This window comes from Ranitomeya variabilis, chromosome 5 (genome assembly GCF_051348905.1).
Source record: "Ranitomeya variabilis isolate aRanVar5 chromosome 5, aRanVar5.hap1, whole genome shotgun sequence".
Classification (NCBI taxonomy): domain Eukaryota; kingdom Metazoa; phylum Chordata; class Amphibia; order Anura; family Dendrobatidae; genus Ranitomeya; species Ranitomeya variabilis.
In genome coordinates this window covers 90,884,019-90,903,348 of record NC_135236.1, presented here as the reverse complement: position 1 = coordinate 90,903,348, position 19,330 = coordinate 90,884,019, and the positions used below count along the sequence as shown (strand labels likewise).

The 19,330-nt window shown below is 48.7% G+C and overlaps 1 protein-coding gene across 6 annotated transcripts in view; it reads right to left on the bottom strand.

Moving 5' to 3' along the window:
- The window catches only part of GPAT2 (glycerol-3-phosphate acyltransferase 2, mitochondrial), a 129,770-nt gene that overhangs the window by 63,050 nt on the left and 47,390 nt on the right, over nt 1–19,330 (bottom strand). For 5 of the 6 annotated variants that reach the window (XM_077262933.1, XM_077262935.1, XM_077262934.1 and 2 more), the window contains exons 9-13: nt 11,390–11,471; nt 5,145–5,357; nt 4,966–5,073; nt 3,230–3,315; nt 156–256 (exon numbers count right to left, since the gene is read on the bottom strand). In XM_077262933.1, coding sequence (XP_077119048.1) covers nt 156–256; nt 3,230–3,315; nt 4,966–5,073; nt 5,145–5,357; nt 11,390–11,471 — 590 coding nt within the window. The remainder of the gene's footprint in view (nt 1–155; nt 257–3,229; nt 3,316–4,965; nt 5,074–5,144; nt 5,358–11,389; nt 11,472–19,330) is intronic. The other variant, XM_077262938.1, reaches the window with a different exon arrangement.

Below are 19,330 nucleotides of genomic sequence, written 5' to 3'. Positions count from 1 at the left end.
AGTAACCACTTATCCAATCACAGTACACCCCCAGGGCTGTGATCCTGTACACGCGGCATGTACTCGTATAGGCCGAGAGGTCAGTGTCTATGCAGCCCATCGTATATCACTTGTATCATCTGTATCATGTAGGCTGACTAATAAAATCACACTACCTCTCAGTGAGTGCAGCAGGAATCCATCCACTAAGGCTTGTGTAGGTTCCTCAGCGGGTCCCAGATCCAGGTCCAGCGCTGTCTCATCAAGCATGCTTTTCCTGTACATGAAACAAAGACATAAAGATGAGTGGGACGCCATTAGTAGCCCGTCATCCACTTATTAGCAGAGCAGAAGAAACACAATAAACTGTGCATCCACAGCCATGTCCTATCAACAACTACACATACAGAAATGACATCACCATTCAGCCAGCCGCCGCATCGCTGCAACCTGACTGCTGCAGCCAATCACAGGCTGCAGTGGTCTAGCAGCAGTTTCAACAGTCTTTGCTTCCTATGCTGCTGCAGACCATGGATACGGGTAGCTGGAGACTAACACTTTAACATTACTAGTTTATCTATCCTACCATGATAGAGGTGGGCAGTATTTTTGATTTGGAGAGATACTGGGACCACAAGCGAGCAGCTAACTGCTGCAGTCTTACTAATGTAAGCCCTAGTGATCACAAGTTCTTACCAGCAAAACCAAAATAAAAATGCTAGTTTTTGCTGTAGGGAATCATGGCTCTTATAGCCTGCATTTGTCTCCAGGTTTTTCTTCCGTAGGCTCTAAATTTGTGTTGTCTCAGAGCTGGTGGAGACTATAAGCTATAATGTCTCCCATTCACAGTACACACCGATATAAGGGATTCCTTCTCTCCTGTGTATGTAGAACATGTTTAGAACCAGCAGCAGCATGGAGGACAGTATATAGCAGTAATGAGCAGTGTATCTGTTAATCCTGCCCTGGGGGGGGAGGAGATTAACTACTTATTAATAAACAACAGTACCTTGTGAGTCTTTGTCCAATGATACATAACTCTGCAGCTAAGTAGAGATGATAGGGACTGAACCTCCCCCACACTGACTGCCGTGAGAGGAGATATGGCAGTGTTGGTAATGAAACACAACTCAGCTCAGTTATATCTCTACACAGTAGCTGCAGAAATCAGTGAGGAGAGAAGGGTGTGTTAGTTTTTTCCCCGTTTGTTGCTGCCTGTTTATGACTGTTCAACACCATGCAGGGGAAGAAGCATATGCCCCCAGAGACACATTTCTGGTAATGCCAAGTTGACCTTTATATAAATTATAGTCTGGGTGGTAAGAGGTAACACTTTTCATGCTGGGCTCTAATAGTAGCCAATATACATAAGGTCTACATCTGTGTCACTCAATGACACAGATGAGATACATTGATACTGTATTTCCATTACTAACCAAAGAAATAGTGGTGGAAAAGATTAAAAGAAACAACCTCTTATGGGTGACTTTGGCTCCCCTCACCATACTTTATGTCAGTACTCGAATGTATAAAAAGCATAACCTATTGTCTATTCCCCCTAAATCCATGACAGGTTGACATGCTGCCCTGACAGCAGGACCAGCCAAAATGTGAGCAGTGGATACATCCAGTTATTGTTATCCACGATGTTCTGCTGAACGGATACTGGAAGACTTGGGGTTAATACAAGATTTTGCTTTAAGAGCTGTAAATGATTTAAGAACTAAAGACCAACACCCACACAATTCCTCTGTTGCTATTTACCCAAGATATAATATTCTTCATTATTTTAGACAGTATCTCTGAAGTGTAATCCCAAGTGAGGAAATATAAATACTTATAGAGGAGTTAGAACTAAGTGTTCTCCCTCTGACAAGAGAAAAAAATGATGTCTTTTTATCTTACTAGTGATCTTATTGCATTCATTCACCACATTTCCTACAATTAGAAGGATGTTGATGAAAAATAAAAAAATCAAAAAAAAAATCGATGTGCTCCAAACACAGACATACTTCGGCGATTGATATGTATTTAGGCAACATATGGTTGGTATGTTTACGCATTGCCTAAATACATATTAATCATTCCCATCAATCATCATTCCCATCTTACTAAATAATGGCATGTCGCCAGGATATCCCATCACTTTTTGATTTGTGGGATCTGAACTCCAGCCCCCCTACCAATGCTGAGAAAATGAAGGGGCCACAGCGCTGGTTTAGTCTTCCCTGCACAGCAGTCCCCTTCCCGATGCAAAATACACATGCTTGCAACCCACGTTACGGCTCCTCATTGTAATGCGAGTCCACGCAACAAAACTAACAGCGGCTCTGACAAAGATGTGCCAGGAGGACAGTAAGGCTAAGTTCACACGTTATATATCGGGTGCAGATTTGTCCGCAGCAAATATGCTACAGCAGAATTTTTCATCCAGATTTCATCCTTTCCACTGTAGAGGGTGAAATCTGAGATAAACTCTGGAGAAAGAATGGTCATGCTGCAAGTCTATGAGTCTGCAGAGCACGTCAATTTCCGTTCATACATTTTCAACAAAATGTAAATTAGATTTAATGATATCTCAGTTACTTAGCTGGGACGGCATTACGCTACAGAATGTCTGCAAGGGGAAAATCTGCATCAAAAACGCAATGTGTGAATCTAACCTAAAAAGAAAGAAATGCTAATCTAGCATAAACTTCATAAAGCAACAGCGTATCCTAGTCATATGCCAAGCACTTTATTAAAGCACCGCTCAAACGGTTTTTTTTTTTTTCAGCACTGGATTGGCGCTTTAAATGTAAGCCCTCTGCTCCCATTCTTATATTCACGTTCCGGCAGTTTTACAGACGCTGCTCCGGTCCCGCAGTGCCATCTTGTGCCCATAACTTCTGACTGGCCAGAAGTCACAAGTTACGTCACAAGAGCTCACTGCAAGTCTATGAGGTCAGAACGAGGCTCTTCTAGAGATGTATTGAAAAGTGACCTTTGGAGCTCCCTTGAAACACTGTAGCGTGTCAGCAGGTCACATTTTGCCAGAGACCGACGGGAGTGACGCTGGAAAACGATGAAGGCGAAGCGAGTATCAGACAGGGGATTTACATTGAAAGCACCACTGCAGTGGTGCAATACAAAAAACGCTGCAGTGGTGCTTTAAGACAGCAATACCCCTGTAACCACTAACCAGTACAGCTAAGGACGTTCTTATATTTCCAGCTTCCAAAGTACAGTACAGAAATATTACTTTTATTACCTTGTACCCAGAACTCGAGGCAGGAGAGCCTCCCGCAAACAAGGGACAGATGATGAGTATTTCCAAGTGTAGTTGTTTATGTATTCCTGAAACAGAAATGCATTCCATGATCTAGACCATTGTTATAGTGCATTTGCCGTATCATCAAAAACAGCATTGCTGGGGTACAGTAGACCACAAAAACAGCATTGCTGGGGGTACAGCAGACTACAAAAACAGCCTTGCTGGGGGTACAGTAGACCACAAAAACGGCATTGCTGGGGGTACAATAGACCACAAAAACAGCATTGCTGGGGGTACAGCAGACTACAAAAACAGCATTGCTGGGGGTACAGTAGACCACAAAAACGGCATTGCTGGGTGTACAATAGACCACAAAAACAGCATTGCTGGGAGTGCAGTAGACCACAAAAACAGCATTGCGGGGGGTACAGCAGACCACAAAGTCACAATGGCAATGGCTGGCCACACTGCTGCCAGCATCGTTCTGTGCTGGCACGTTCTGATGTCCATATTATTCTGAAGTTGTAGAAACAGCTTGAAAAAGTTTATGCCGGGATCAGTCCATCACTCAGACAATGACTTCAACAGAGATGATGATTAGATATGTGTTTGTATCGACCAAGTAATTCTGCCTCATGTAACACTAGTAGGGCAGTTGCAGACGGTCGCAGATTCTACGAAATGACACTGATCTAACGCTGATCAGAGTTTGATCCGAGTATCAGCATAGTGTGATCCGATTCACCGTGAGGACAAGATGGAGAATAAAATGTATCCATCTTCTCCATTGCGTCAGTGCGCGGAAATCGGACTGCACTCAGATGTCATCCGAGGGCAGTGACATGTTTTCTATTCACCAATAGACTTGTATGTCGAAGTGCGATATGAGTATAGGATCAAACTAGGGCATGCAGCAGCCTCCTAGCACAACAGTGGTCCGGGTGCGATCCATGTTTTGTCGGATCGCACTCAGACTGTTATGGTCGTCTCCAAAAGCCCTCAAAATAACAAACAGAGAATAAAATCTTTTTGACTTGAAAAATCAATTAATCAAAAAACATCCTTCATAATCAAAGTCTTAATTATATTAAAAAATATAATAATGTATTTTCTGGGGAAAAAAAAACAGCTTTAGAGCAATCTAGCATCTAGAGATGGAAGTTTAGGGTGACCATCAACGCCAGAGCAGCTAACTTGGCCAGAAAAAGGTGACAAGTGTCATCTGAACCAGTGGATTTCAGCAGCAGACTTGCCTGACATTCATATGTATATGTGGGAACCGTGAGTACAGGGGGTAAAAGAGACAATTGGCATGTCCTAGCCATTAAATTGGTTTTGCGATATGTGAAAAAATTTTTTTTTGAAAACAACATGGATGTTTTTAAAACAATAAAGGGTGGCAAGCTCACTCATGGTCAGCGACAAGACTGTAAGCCTGAACTGGACCCAAAGGGGTTACAGTGGGCGACTATTGTTGTAAAACATCCATGCCACTTCCAAAATTTATCTTCCTGTCAGACCCCTCTTTTAGGCTACAATGAAAATGACTTAACAGTGAATGCAACAGGGCTGTAAACACACAGAAGAAGTGAGATTCCTGACAATTCACACGCGTACAGTGCATGTTCTCTCCATTCTCAGAAATCGTTCATAATTCAAGACTTCCATGGCGAAGTGTCACTGGATACAGATCACGGTGTACAATCTGAATAATGACTATGCAGGAAACCAACCTGTACTGAAAACGGCTGAGCAAAGTCCACACGTGCACAACCCAGAGAGCGGGACCAGGGACAAAAGGAAGACGTGACGAACCACCACAATCCCAGAAGAGATGCCAGCTGACAGGACAAAGCCAGATGTTACAACGATGGAGGCAATAGGAACATCTCACGTGTGGCTGTAGACTAACCTCTCTACCGGTGCCGACAGATTCTGGAGTAACATCATAGGAAATACCAACAGGTGCAATAAGGATGTCTTTAACTGCTCCGGATTGCACGGCGGACATCATGTGCCGGATCCACTCATGAGCAGCAGGGGACACTTTGTGACAAGTCGGAGAGGAGGTGGACTCCAAAAACACCAGCAGATGTTGTCCTTCTGCGAGCAGTGTCTCAATATACTGTTGGTATAGAGTGAAAAAAAAGGAGATTTTTGTGTACTCACCGTAAAATCTCTTTCTCCGAGTCAATCATTGGGGGACACAGGACGAATGGTGTTATGCTGCTGCCACCAGGAGGACACTAAGTTAAACACACACAAAAGATTAACTCCTCCCCTGCAGTATACACCCACGGCTGGACAATCCGGAGCCAGTTCGGTAACAAAGCAGTAGGAGTAAACCAGTTAAAAACAGAAAACATGTTATAGTCAAAAACACAGACTGAAAAGAATAACCAAGCCAAACTAGGCTAACAGGGAGGGTGCTGTGTCCCCCAATGATTGACTCGGAGAAAGAGATTTTACGGTGAGTACACAAAAATCTCCTTTTCTCCTACGTATCATTGGGGGACACAGGACGAATGGGACGTCCCAAAGCAGTCCCTGGGTGGGCAACAAGAAGTTATAAATGCTGTGCGTGCCTTCGAGCTACAGATGAGACACTGCCGCCTGTAGGATTCGCCTACCGACGGACGCGTCTGCCGAGGCCTGAGAGTGCACATGGTAGTGCTTCGTGAACGTATGTAGGCTGGACCATGTGGCAGCCTTACAGACCTGTGCTGCCGATGCCTGATGCCGGATGGCCCAGGACGCGCCGACTGACCGGGTAGAATGAGCCTTGATCCCCGGAGGTGCGGCGTGACCCTTGACACGGTAGGACTCTTGGATGGCGGAACGAATCCACTTGGCAATGGAGGCCTTGGAAGCGGGTAGACCCTTCCGTGGCCCTTCCGGAAGAACGAACAAGGCGTCTGACCTACGGAGAGACGCAGTTCTGGAGACATAACGTCTGAGACCCCTCACTAGGTCCAGAGTGTGGAGCGCCCTTTCCGTGCGGTGAGAAGGAGCAGGGCACAGTGAGGGAAGAACAATCTCCTCATTAAGATGGAATGAGGAGACGACCTTCGGAAGAAAAGTCGGACATGTCCGTAGAACTACCTTGTCCTGGTGGAACACGAGGAAAGGAGGTTGGCAAGACAGGGCTGCTAGCTCAGAGACACGTCTAATAGACGTGACAGCCACGAGAAAGGCAATCTTCCACGATAAGAACCGCAAGGACACTTCTTGCAAGGGTTCAAAGGGTGGCTCTTGAAGAGCACAGAGGACCAGATTCAGATCCCATGGTTCCAAGGGCATCTTGTAAGGTGGAACCATATGAGAAACTCCCTGGATGAAAGTCTTGACTTGCAATTTGTTTGCAATCCTTCTCTGGAAAAGAACCGAGAGAGCAGAAATTTGGCCCTTAAGAGAGCTGAGAGCAAGGCCCAAGTCTACGCCTGATTGGAGGAATTCCAAAATGTGAGGAATAGAAAATTGGAGGGGAGACCGACCCCGATCTCTGCACCAGGCGAAGTAAGCCTTCCAGGCGCGGTGGTAGATGCGCATGGAGGAAGGCTTGCGTGCGCGGAGCATGGTAGATATAACCGTCTGGGGCAAACCCTTCTGCCTCAGTACCCAGGACTCAACGGCCACGCCGTTAAAGATAGGGCCTCTGAGTTCGGGTGGTAAATGGGCCCTTGAGACAGAAGGTCTGCGCGACTTGGCAGCCTCCAGGGTACGTCTGAGACCAGTTGCACCATCTCGGCGTACCACGTCCTGCGCGGCCAGTCCGGGGCGATGAGAATTACTGGAATCCGTTCTGCCCTGATCTTCCTGATTACCTTTGCCAGAAGAGGAATTGGGGGAAAAATGTATGGGAGTCTGAAACCCTGCCATGAGAGGACTAGAGCGTCGGCTCCGAAGGCTGAGGGGTCGTGAGACCTGGCCATGAAGACGGGAACCTGGCAATTGAGGCGAGATGCCATCAGGTCCACGTCCGGAGTCCCCCAACGAGAGCATATCTGGTGAAAGACTGCGGGATGGAGAGACCACTCTCCGGGATCGAGGCTGTGGCGACTTAGAAAGTCCGCTTCCCAGTTTTCCACGCCCGGGATGTAAACTGCTGATAGTATGGAGTGGTTGGTCTCGGCCCAGCGGAGAATGAGCGATACCTCGACCATGGCCGCCTTGCTGCGAGTGCCCCCTTGCCGGTTGATGTAGGCTACCGCAGTGGCGTTGTCGGACTGGACTCTGACCGCGCGGCCGGAAAGAAACGGCTGAAACTGGCGGAGTGCCAGTCGGATTGCCCGAATCTCTAGGATGTTGATGGGCAGCTGGGATTCCTGCGGGGACCAGCGACCCTGAGTCGAGTGGCATCGGAACACAGCGCCCCAGCCGAAGAGACTGGCGTCCGTTGTGACGACCAACCAGTGCACCGGAAGAAAGGACTTCCCCCGAGTCAGGGAGGACCTCTTGGTCCACCACCTGAGGGACTGCCTGATTGAGCGAGAGAGCAGGAGACGGCGGTCTAGCGAGGCAGGATTCCTGTCCCATACTGCTAGAAGGGCGTGCTGTAGGGGACGGAGGTGAAATACCGCAAAGGGCACTGCCTCCATTGCCGCCACCATCCTGCCGAGAACCCTCATGGAGAAACGTAGGGAGTGAGGGAGAGGTTGGGTAAGCTTTCGGACTTCTCTCTGCAGAGTGGATACCTTTTCCGGAGGTAGAAGTACTAGACCCCGAGAGGAATCTAGGATCATCCCCAGGTAGGATATGGTTTGAGCCGGGACTGGAGAAGATTTTTTGAAATTGATCTTCCAACCCAGGCGCAAAAAGGTATTTATCGTGACGTCTACTGCTTCTGAGCAGGACCGAAAAGAGGGACCCTTTATGAGAATGTCGTCCAAGTAGGGCAACACCACTATACCTCGAGCATGGAGAATGGCCACGGCAGCTGCCATGACCTTGGTGAATACCCGAGGGGCAGTGGCAAGCCCGAAGGGTAGGGCGACAAACTGAAAATGGTGTCCCTGGACCGCGAAGCGGAGGAACCGCTGATGAGACGGTAGGATGGGGATGTGCAGATAAGCGTCCTGCACATCTAGAGATGCAAGAAACTCGCCCTCTTCCAGAGAGGCAATCACCGAGCGGAGGGACTCCATACGGAAATGATGTACGCGTACGTACCTGTTGAGAAGTTTGAGGTCTAGTATTGGACGTACTGAGCCGTCCTTTTTTGGTACGATGAAAAGGTTGGAATAAAAACCTTGGTACCACTCGTTCTGAGGTACCGGGATGATGACCCCATCTTCCCATAGCGACCTTATAGCCTGGAAATACTGACCGACCCTTGCCCTGGGAGGGGGGGACTGGAAGAAACGAGGCGGGGGAAGAGAGACAAACTCTATCCTGTAACCGTAGGACACTAGGTCGCGGACCCATCGGTCGGAAACTACCGAGAGCCACGCGTCCCGAAAGAAAAGTAGGCGGCCGCCTACTTTGTCGGTGTCCTTCGGTGTTTGCCAAAAGTCATTGAGGTGGGGACCTGCCAGGTCTGGGCCCTCGGGATCCCTGTTGTCTGGGTCTGCCTCTCCAAGTGGGAGAAGGCTTGTAAGACGGCTGGGAGGCTCTGTCCTTGCGCTGACCTCTCCCGACGCCAGGTGGCGCGGAGGAGGGATTGGACCAATTGGAGCCGAAACGGAAATATCGGCCTCGGCCCTGTTGATTGCGAAAGGGGCGAAAAGTACGTTGCTGGGGAAGAAATTTGCTCTTTCCTCCTGTGGAGTCTGCGATTATTTTGTCTAGTTTATCCCCAAATAGACGTTCGCCCTGGTATGGAAGAGACGTGAGGGATTTCTTGGATCCCGAGTCCGCTTTCCAGTCCCTGAGCCAAAGGGATCTGCGGATCGTGACAGCATTGGCCGCTGCCTGTGAGGCACAGTTGGCCGCGTCTAAGGACGCGGAAACTACAAAGTCCCCCGCTCTGGCGATCTGAGTGGCCAGGTGTGAAATTTCTGGGGGTAAGTCGGCCCGTAGTGCCGTAGAGGATAAAGACTCTGCCCAATGGGACATGGCTTTTGCGACCCACGTGATGGCAAAAGAGGGAAAGAGAGAAGCCGAGGAGGCTTCAAAAGCCGAGCGAGCCATCTGGTCAATTTGTCTATCAGTGGGATGCTTGATGGACGCACCCTCGGAGGAGGATAGAACCGCCTTGGTGGCTAGCCGCGACACTGGCGGGTCCACGGAGGGTGACTGAGACCACTCCTTAGTTAGGTCCTGAGCGAACGGATACTTTGATTGCATAGCCTTCTGACCTGAGAAACGTTTATCCGGACGGACTCTATGTTGATCTACAATATCCTTGAACTGAGGGTGCGTAGGAAAAAATTTATGAGCCTTTGTGGCTCGCCCAAATGACACGGGATGAGCCGCCTTGGACGGGATTTCATCCTCTAACTGAAGCGTCTGACTAACAGAATCTATAAGAGAATCTAGAGTCTCTTGATCGTGACGATACTCTGGAGAACAGGACGCGTCGGATGCGTCATCCAGGAGGGATTCCCTGCTATGAGTCGGGGAAGAGTGACGAGAGACATCGCTCTCTGAGTTTGAGGGCTGATCACGGACCGGAGACATTACTCTGGACCTTTTCTTGGATGAGTGAGGGCTTCTAGAAACAGTACGACCTCTAGACCGGGAAGGGTTCTTAGACCGCGTTACAACCTCCGTGGAAGTTCCCTGAGTAAGGGACGGGTCACGGAGGGACTGTATCGTCCTTTCCAAAGATGCCACAGAGCGAGCGAGGGAGGACGCCCATGCGGGGGTACTAGGCTCGGAACATTCCGGGTCAGAGGCCGGAGTATCCTGTGCCGCAGGCGTTTCGCAGGCGGAGCACAGCGGGGTAGTGTGACCTCGGGGCAGAGATATCTTGCAGGAGGTGCACACAGCAAAAATAACAGAGTGGGTCTTTCCAGTCTGTTTATGCCTAGACTGTGACATGTTTCTGATTAAATGAGCGTACTGGCAGGGGGGGAGACAATCCTATTGGGTGCGTCTCACCTAAGTTCTGCGGTGGCTGGCAGGGAGATCCTCCTGTGCGCTGCGGTGCTGCAGAGCCGTCAGCGCACTTCCTGATCCAAGATGGCCGCCGAGATGTGAGAAGGGCGCTTCTCGGGAGCGGGAAGCGCCCAGGGAGGGGGCGTGTCGTGGGCGGGCGGCGGCGTGCTTGTAGGCGGGCGCTAGTCCGGCCCGGGCCTGGGCGCCGCCGAGCCCCCACAGAGGAATAACGCTGCCCCGCGGCTGCAGAGCCGCACGCTGCCCCGCGGTTGCAGAGCCTCACGCTGTCCCGCGGCTGCAGAGCCGCACGCTGCCCCGCGGCTGCAGAGCCGCACGCTGCCCCGCGGCTGCAGAGCCGCACGCTGCCCCGCGGCTGCAGAGCCGCATTGGAAGAGAGTAAGGGGGCCCCCCCTGCTGCCAGCTCGTCGGTCCCCGCACTTACCTTGTGCGATGGGACCGATGCTCCATCCACCTTCACCTTGATAGGGAGAGGGTGGAGAGCTACTGCCGCCATGTGTCAACCGCTATATACAGTGGTGATGCAGTGGACGGCTGCACGGACGCCCTGTCAATCTGTCCGGCTGTGCCCTGGCTCCAGGAGACTTAGGTGGATGATTAGTCCCCATGGTCGCCTGAAAAGGAGGGAGGGAGATCGGAACGCTAGGGAACCGTCGCCACACTGAAAGGTGAGCCAGGGCTGGCATCCATCGTCGCGGGAAAGGATACAGGAGGAACGCTCCGTGTACTTGCCCGTTGTTGGTGCGGGAGAGATCAGGGCTGAAAATTTGCCTGTCGCTCCCTTCTCTCCGTTAAATCAAAAAGAAAAATTGGTGGGGTCCTGAGGACCCAAGTGCCTCCTGAGACACTAAGTAAGAACTGGCTCCGGATTGTCCAGCCGTGGGTGTATACTGCAGGGGAGGAGTTAATCTTTTGTGTGTGTTTAACTTAGTGTCCTCCTGGTGGCAGCAGCATAACACCATTCGTCCTGTGTCCCCCAATGATACGTAGGAGAAAAGGCCCATTTAAAAACTGAAAACATCATAGAAAATTAAATAAATAGGGCAGACATCAGACAAAGAGCGTCAAATAAAAAACTTTCTGTAAGGCTTCATCGCTCACCACAGAAACAACAGCTTCGCTGAGGGATTTCCTTGATCCATTTGGTGGAATAAAGACAACTCCCAGTTTTTGCAGGAACCACCTAAGAGCCCATGAAATCATTAGGTGAGAGATGGAAGAAATCTAGAAGAAAGACAGTCTTTTGGCTTCAGTACAGCTAGGTACAATACTGTCCAAGCCTCAGATAAAGATCCTCAGGAGCTGGACAAACAAGGACTGGTACCTCTGTACGAAGCATCAAGGTCCCATCTATCCTTGTGTAGATTACTTTACCAAACCAAATTATTTATATAGAAACACACAATGCTCAGCTGTGTATGGATATAAAGTTAATGGAAAAGATATATGGCAGACCTTTCAGGTGGGAGTGATCAAAAAGGATTCCACATCCAGTAATAAAAAATATAGTACTTGGCCCTCCAAAATCAAAAAAGGTTTTTGAGGCTTTATCATGAGGCAATTCAAACTAAAACTGTAACGTTTCTGCCCTTATAATTGGACCTTCATCAGACACCAGACGTGAATTGCATATATCAAATTAGAACAATTGGAGTCAAACAATGATATCAGATAAACAGAAGCTATTTATTAGTCATAATTACAACATGGTGATTACTGGTGATTAGACCAGCTATCAAAAAGACTGAAGGACACGGGTAAAAGAGAGTTCCATGAAAACCGCTAACAGCATATATCCGACCAGAGAATACAGGTTCTTTGAGCAAGTAGACCACAAAGTAAACATGTCTATGCACCTTTACGTGCAACAAGTAAATTGGCTAGTCAAAGATCGATTCTCACCCGTCATGATCGCAGCGTACCAAGGGAGTGCCAGCCCCTACGCGTGTTTCGCGTAGACTTCTTCGCTGGGCTGTTGCTCCTGGATGGTAAGGGATCAAATGCAGATGAATGCACTGGGAGATATCATTTTCACTTTGGATTCCCGAATACTTTTTTTTATTTTACAGCTCAATTGTACACACAACGCCATGTATCTACGGAAATAAGCTGCATATACTCACAAAAAGGTACACAGCAGTCTGTGATCAATATAAAGACTTTCTTCAATCATATATCAATGACAAAAAAAACAGGGCAGATACAATTTTTCCAATTCAAATTTTTTACTGATTTTATGATTAAAGAGGTTATGATATAATAAAATAGAAATCAGTAAGTTGTATAATATCTGATAAGTAATTGATTGAGGTAGATCTCAAAAGAACTGAAACACAGAACATTTTGCTTGTAATTTGCTATCATAGGTTAGAAGTGTGACAGACAGAGCAGGAGGGAAGAAAGAAACTAGGAACTATAGGGTTGAGAGAGACCTTGAGAACCAGACTAGACAACAAACGCATATATACCACTGTGGAGGGGTAATGAGTCTAATGACCCTTAAGTAGTTAAGTCAAACAGGATGGATTATCAGGGGTATGGAGGTGAACTTAGGGTACCGTCACACAATGCCATTTTTATCGCTACGACGGCACGATCCGTGACGTCGCAGCGTCGTATGATTATCGCTCCAGCGTCGTAGACTGCGGTCACACTTTGCAATCACGGCGCTGGAGCGATGCCGAAGTCCCCGGGTAACCAGGGTAAACATCGGGTTACTAAGCGCAGGGCCGCGCTTAGTAACCCGATGTTTACCGTGGTTACCAGCGTAAACGTAAAAAAAACAAACAGTACATACTTACATTCCGGTGTCTGTCCCCCGGCGTTCTGCTTCTCTCCACTGTGTAAGCACCATAGCCGGAAAGCACAGCGGTGACGTCACCGCGTCACCGCTGTGCTCGCTTTCCGGCCGGCAGGCGCTCACAGTGCAGAGAAGCTGAGACGCCGGAGGACAGACACCGGAATGTGAGTATGTACTGTTTGTTTTTTTTTTACGTTTACGCTGGTAACCACGGTAAACATCGGGTTACTAAGAGCGGCCCTGCGCTTAGTTACCCGATGTTTACCCTGGTTACAAGCGAACACATCGCTGGATCGGTGTCACACACAACGATCCAGCGATGTCAGCGGGTGATCAAGCGACGAAAGAAAGTTCCAAACGATCTGCTACGACGTACGATTCTCAGCAGGGTCCCTGATCGCTGCTGCGTGTCAGACACTGCGATATCGTAACGATATCGCTAGAACGTCACGAATCGTACCGTCGTAGCGATCAAAATGGCACTGTGTGACGGTACCCTTAGACTCGGTTAAGTTACCTAAATGAAGAATATTTTGGTAGGTTGGGAAAGACAAAAGGATTCCCAGTGGAACCATTTGGTAGCAGTTTCAGCTTGAGTTTGAGCCGTCATGCTTTCCACACGATGAATTGTCCGTTGACTTCCGGTGGCGAGGAATCACTGTCTTTGCTGCTTGCAGAAGGTGTCTTAAAAGTGATTTTTTAGAATCTAATTTAGACATACGGAACATATATAACAAGGCAACTTCAGGACAATTGGGATTGTTATCCGTCATCTCCTGAGTGGCTCCCTCCTTCCAAAAGGCCTCCAAACCTAGACATAACCACAATGTGAGACATCGTAACCTTGTGTGCTCCGCAACGCCAACACAGATTAGAGATCTCCGGAAACCATTTGTGCAGGGGGTACTCGGTACCATAGTGAAACAATTTTATAGCTTGTTTCCTGAGATTTAGTGGTTATTATAGATTTGTGAGACAAGTGAAAACATTTGTTCCATTGTTCTCTTGAAAATGTCCTCTGAAGTTGTCTCCTAGGCCCTACAGAAGATGGAAGTGACTCAAGATCAGAGCTTATCAATATAAATTATAATTTATAGATATCCGAGATGGTATGCAGAGGACCTGAGGGGGCTTAACACATCCTTTCAAAAGGAGACAGAGATCGTGCAAATTCCATCCGTTTATCAAGGGAGGATAAAAGTGCAGAAGTTGAGTATATTCATAATTATGGCGGATCTTTAGGGCACGACCCTCTAAAATAGCAGAGTGTTAACAGCACGCCCTCTTGGGCCACCCCAAAAAGGAGTTTTCTTTGAGATGTTTTAAAAAAATAAAATAAGGATTTTTGTGTACTCACCGTAAAATCCTTTTCTCCGAGCCATTCATTGGGGGACACAGACCATGGGGTGTATGCTGCTGCCACCAGGAGGCTGACACTAAGTAATACAAAGAAAGTTAGCTCCTCCCCTGCAGTATACACTGCTCCAAGCTAACCAGTTCGGTGCAAAAGCAGTAGGATATCAATAACAACATATAAGCGTATAGCATGTCACATTATATATGAGAGTATAACATATCAAATGATAAAAACAAGTACAACTAATAATAGGGAGGGAGCTGTGTCCCCCAATGAATGGCTCGGAGAAAAGGATTTTACGGTGAGTACACAAAAATCCTTATTTCTCCTTCGCCTCATTGGGGGGACACAGACCATGGGACGTCCCAAAGCAGTCCCTGGGTGGGGACAACATCAGATCAGGCCGTGTAACCGCTACTTACAAGTACGCCACCGCGGCCTGCAAAGTCCGCCTGCCCAGACTCACATCTGTGGAAGTGTGTGTATTATAGTGCTTCAAGAATGCATGTGGACTGGAGGAATTCGCAAGCTTGCGGTCGTGCTTGCCGACGCCTGGTGCCTAGAGCCCTCAGACAGGGAGATAGGCTGACATCTAGCACGGAAGGACTCCTGGATGGTGAAAAGAATCCACCAGGCTAACATGGCCGATGAAACGGCTAAACCCTTCCTGTGACCGTCAGGAAGCCTACTTACCATCGAGAAGCCCAAGCAAAGTGTCCAACCTTCGGAAGGATGCCGTCCTCGATACGTACCCACTCGAAGCACTCGCTTCTTCCAGATTATGGAGAAGCCATTCCGTTGTGTGGACTGGAGCCGAAAGAGATGAGAGGACGATGCCCCTGCAACAGTGGGAATACAAAACCACCTTGGCAACGAGGGAAGGGGATGGCTTGAGGGCAACCTTGCTTTGATGGTAATAAGGAAAAAAGACTGAAAGAAACAGAGCGGCAAGCTCTGAAGACTCATCAGGATGACAAGAACGCAGAGAAAAAAAGGGGAGTGACCTTCCCTGATAGTAAAGTCTTTCTGGATCGAAAAAGGAGTCTACTGTAAGATCCCAAGGACCATTAAGGTCCCACAGATCTAACGGTACGCGGTAGGAAAGAACTACAGGTGAAGGCTCCCTGCGAGAAAGTCCATATTTTCAGTTTTGAAAAAATAAGACGGAAAAATACTAGCACCGCAAGCGAGAAAACCTGACATGGTCAGTGCGGGTCTCCCGGGATCACTGGGGCCCTTTCTGCTTCCAAAAAGATCTCAGACGTAGAGGAAGAGGGGTTACGGAAATTGGTACCATGGAAGAACAGAGCATGCACTGCGATGGTCTTGCATCTCGAGGCCAAACCATGAACTGGAGTACATTGGCGTTCAGCTTGGACGCCATCCGACCTACATCTGGAGTACTCCAGTGACGGCAGATCTGAAGGAAGACTTCCGAGTGAAGTTCCCACTTACTTGAGGAGAAACCCTGACGGCTGAATAGATCAGCCGCCCAGTGTTCTACTCCAGGGATATGTACTGTTGAGATCACCGAATGATAGATCTCGGCCCATCAGAGAGTGCGAGGTACCTCGGCCATGGCGCTTGACTGTGGGTACCTGCTAGATAATTGACGTATGGCACAGCTGTGGCATTATCCAATTGAAGACGGATGGTTGACCCGCCTGAAGGCAGTGGACCTGCTGTAGGATTAGCTGATCCCCAGAGAAATGATCGGGAGAAGAAGACTGGCATTGGTATTCCCTAATAACCATTGGACCAGAAGAAGGCTCTGGATGAGGAAGGAGCTTAGAGACTACCTTTTGAAAGCCTGATTGACTTGCTGAAAACGAGCGGAGCGAAAGAAAACTTCTTCCATTGTCTTTTTTTTTTTTTTCTTTCCTCAGAACCCTCCTAGCGAATTGAATGAACCGAGGGAATGAGTGATCAAGTGCACAAGCTCCCTGTTGAAGAGCCACGACCTTGACTCGAGAGGGAATTACCACCCTTCTTGTGCAGGATCATCGTCAAAGAGGATCTGCTGGGCTGGGAATGAGGAAAAAGCTTGTCTAAGTTTAGCTGCTAGCCCAAGTGAGAGGGTATTGCAAGTGATATAGACTACTTAGCGTAGTCCTTGAAGAGCGGCTAAAAAGTCGACCAAGTAGGGCAGGACGACCATGCTTCTAGGGTGCAAGAAGCACATGACAACCGCTATGATCCATGCGACCACTCTGGTGCGGTAGCTAGGCTGAAGGGCAAGGTCGTGACTTGAAAATGCTGTTTGCGAATGGAAAGGCGAAGAGATTATTGTAGAGGGGAAAAAATAGGCATGTGAGGGTAAGAATCCCGAATGTCGATGGATGCTAGAAAACTCCACTTTTTTTTTTTTTTTTGTTGAAGTAATGGCTGAGCGGAGGAACTCCATCTGAAAAAGGAGGACCTTGTCAAAGGTTGTTAGAAGTTTGAGGTCCAGGAATGGTCTTACTTTTCATTCCCTCCTTCTTGAAACCAAGATCCCTTAGATCTAGACTGTCCTGGACAACGCTTCCACTGCTGGTTGGGTCTGTAGAAAAGATACGATCCCTTGTTAAGGCCCCGTCTCACACAGCGACGCTGCAGCGATACAGACAACGATGCTGATCGCTGCAGCGTCGCTGGGGAGCTGTCACACAGACAGCTCTCTCCAGCGACCAACGATCAGGGGAACGACTTCGGCATCGTTGAAACTGTCTTCAACGATGCCGAAGTCCCCCTGCAGCACCCGGGTAACCAGGGTAAACATCGGGTTACTAAGCGTAGGGCTGCGCTTAGTAACCCGATGTTTACCCTGGTTACCAGCGTAAATGTAAAAAAAAAAAAACAGTACATACTCACCATCTGTTGCCCGTCAGGTCCCTTGGCGTCTGCTTCCTGCTCTGACTGAGCCGCCGTACAGTGAGAGCAGAGCGCAGCGGTGACGTCACTGCTGCGCTCTCACTTTACGGCGGCAGTCAGAGCAGGAAGCAGACGCCAAGGGACCTGACGGACATCAGATGGTGAGTATGTACTGTTTGTTTTTTTTTACATTTACGCTGGTAACCAGGGTAAACATCGGGTTACTAAGCGCGGCCCTGCGCTTAGTAACCCGATGTTTACCCTGGTTACCAGTGAAGACATCGCTGGATCGGTGTCACACACACCGATTCAGCGATGTCAGCGGGACCTCAACGACCAAAAAAAGGTCCAGGCCATTCTGACACGACCAGCGATCTCGCAGCAGGGGCCTGATCGCTGGTACGTGTCACACATAGCAAGATCGCTACTGAGGTCGCTGTTGCGTCACAAAACTTGTGACTCAGCAGCGATCTCGCTAGCGATCTCGCTATGTGAGACGGGGCCTTTAGTCTCCCGCTCAGAAGATTTGATTTGAATCGAAGTAGATAAGGTCTCTGACCAGGAGACTATTGGTCAAGCAACATCATGTGGCGGCTAAAGAAGGGTAGAGCACTGAACCCGAAACCACAAGACGGAACGAACCAGATTTGCTATCCGACCGTCTGTGGTATTTTAATTGATGATACATCGGGCAGGGATACTGGTTGGTATACCATAAGAAATTCTACCCGGTTAGTCTGCCAAGTGGCAGAATGCGGGGCTGCAACCAGCAGGTCTCTTGCCATCGTCGTGCAGAGTAGAAAATTAGGAACCCTCGATCCACCATCCTCTTAACAGGGACGTGGAGAGGAATCGTCCGCTTTCTTGCATCATCCGCTAAATAGTGGTGATACAAAGGGGGGTGCTCGGACGCCAAAAATGTGTGCCTCTGTACATCCCCAGAGTTGAGGTCCCTGGGTGGACAGAGCAGGTTGTCTGGCATTAGGCCTGGATGCAGAAGAGGATACATGGAGGCGACGCTGCATGTGTTCGTCTGTTGAAGATGTGGGGGGAATCGGTGCCCTTAAAAAGGACCCGTCGCCCATAAAAATCAGACCAGGTATGGCAACCTACTTAGAGGCTTCTGTCCAGTGAATCGCTCGTCAATGTTGATGGTATAAATAGGAGAGTTTCTCCTTTTCTGAAGCTCTGGCAATCCAAGGCAATATGCGATCCATATTCAGCGTTGTTCTCAACCAATCATAGGGGAGAGATCAGGAAATGAAAACTTCCCTTTTCTAGATGCCTGTACGTTTTTCTAGAACCCTTGCGGCCCCTGCTAGCCGACGGCTCCCATGTAGGAGAGGGACCCTGTATATCGGTCCTGCGAGCACTCCGAGCCACAGAGGGTTCACAGAGGGATTCAATCTCTTGGTCCGAGAAAACCATGGGTTGCGGTTAGGGGATGAGTGGCGGAAGGCTCCAGAGCTCAGTTAGGGTGACCAGCTTCGGATTCATGATGTGCCCTTAAGATCAGTAAATACTGGTCATGCGCCTTTAAGACTAGGGAATACTGGTCTTGTGCCTTTATGAGGAGGGCATACTGGTCATGTGCCTTTTACTTGTCATGTACCTTTAAGACCAGGACAAACTGGTCATGTGCCTTTAAGACCGGGGCATACTGGTCATGTGCCTTTAAGACCGGGGCATACTGGTCATGTGCCTTTAAGACCGGGGCATACTGGTCATGTGCCTTTAAGACCGGGGCATACTGGTCATGTGCCTTTAAGACCGGGGCATACTGGTCATGTGCCTTTAAGACCAGGGCATACTGGCCATGTGCTTTTAAGACCAGGGCATACTGGTCATGTGCCTTTAAGACCAGGGCATACTGGTCATGTGCCCTTAACCCCTTCCCGACCTGTGACACAGCGTATGCGTCATGAAAGTCGGTGCCAATCCAACCTGTGACGCATATGCTGTGTCACAGAATGATCGCGTCCCTGCAGATCGGGTGAAGGGGTTAACTCCCATTTTACCCGATCTGCAGAGA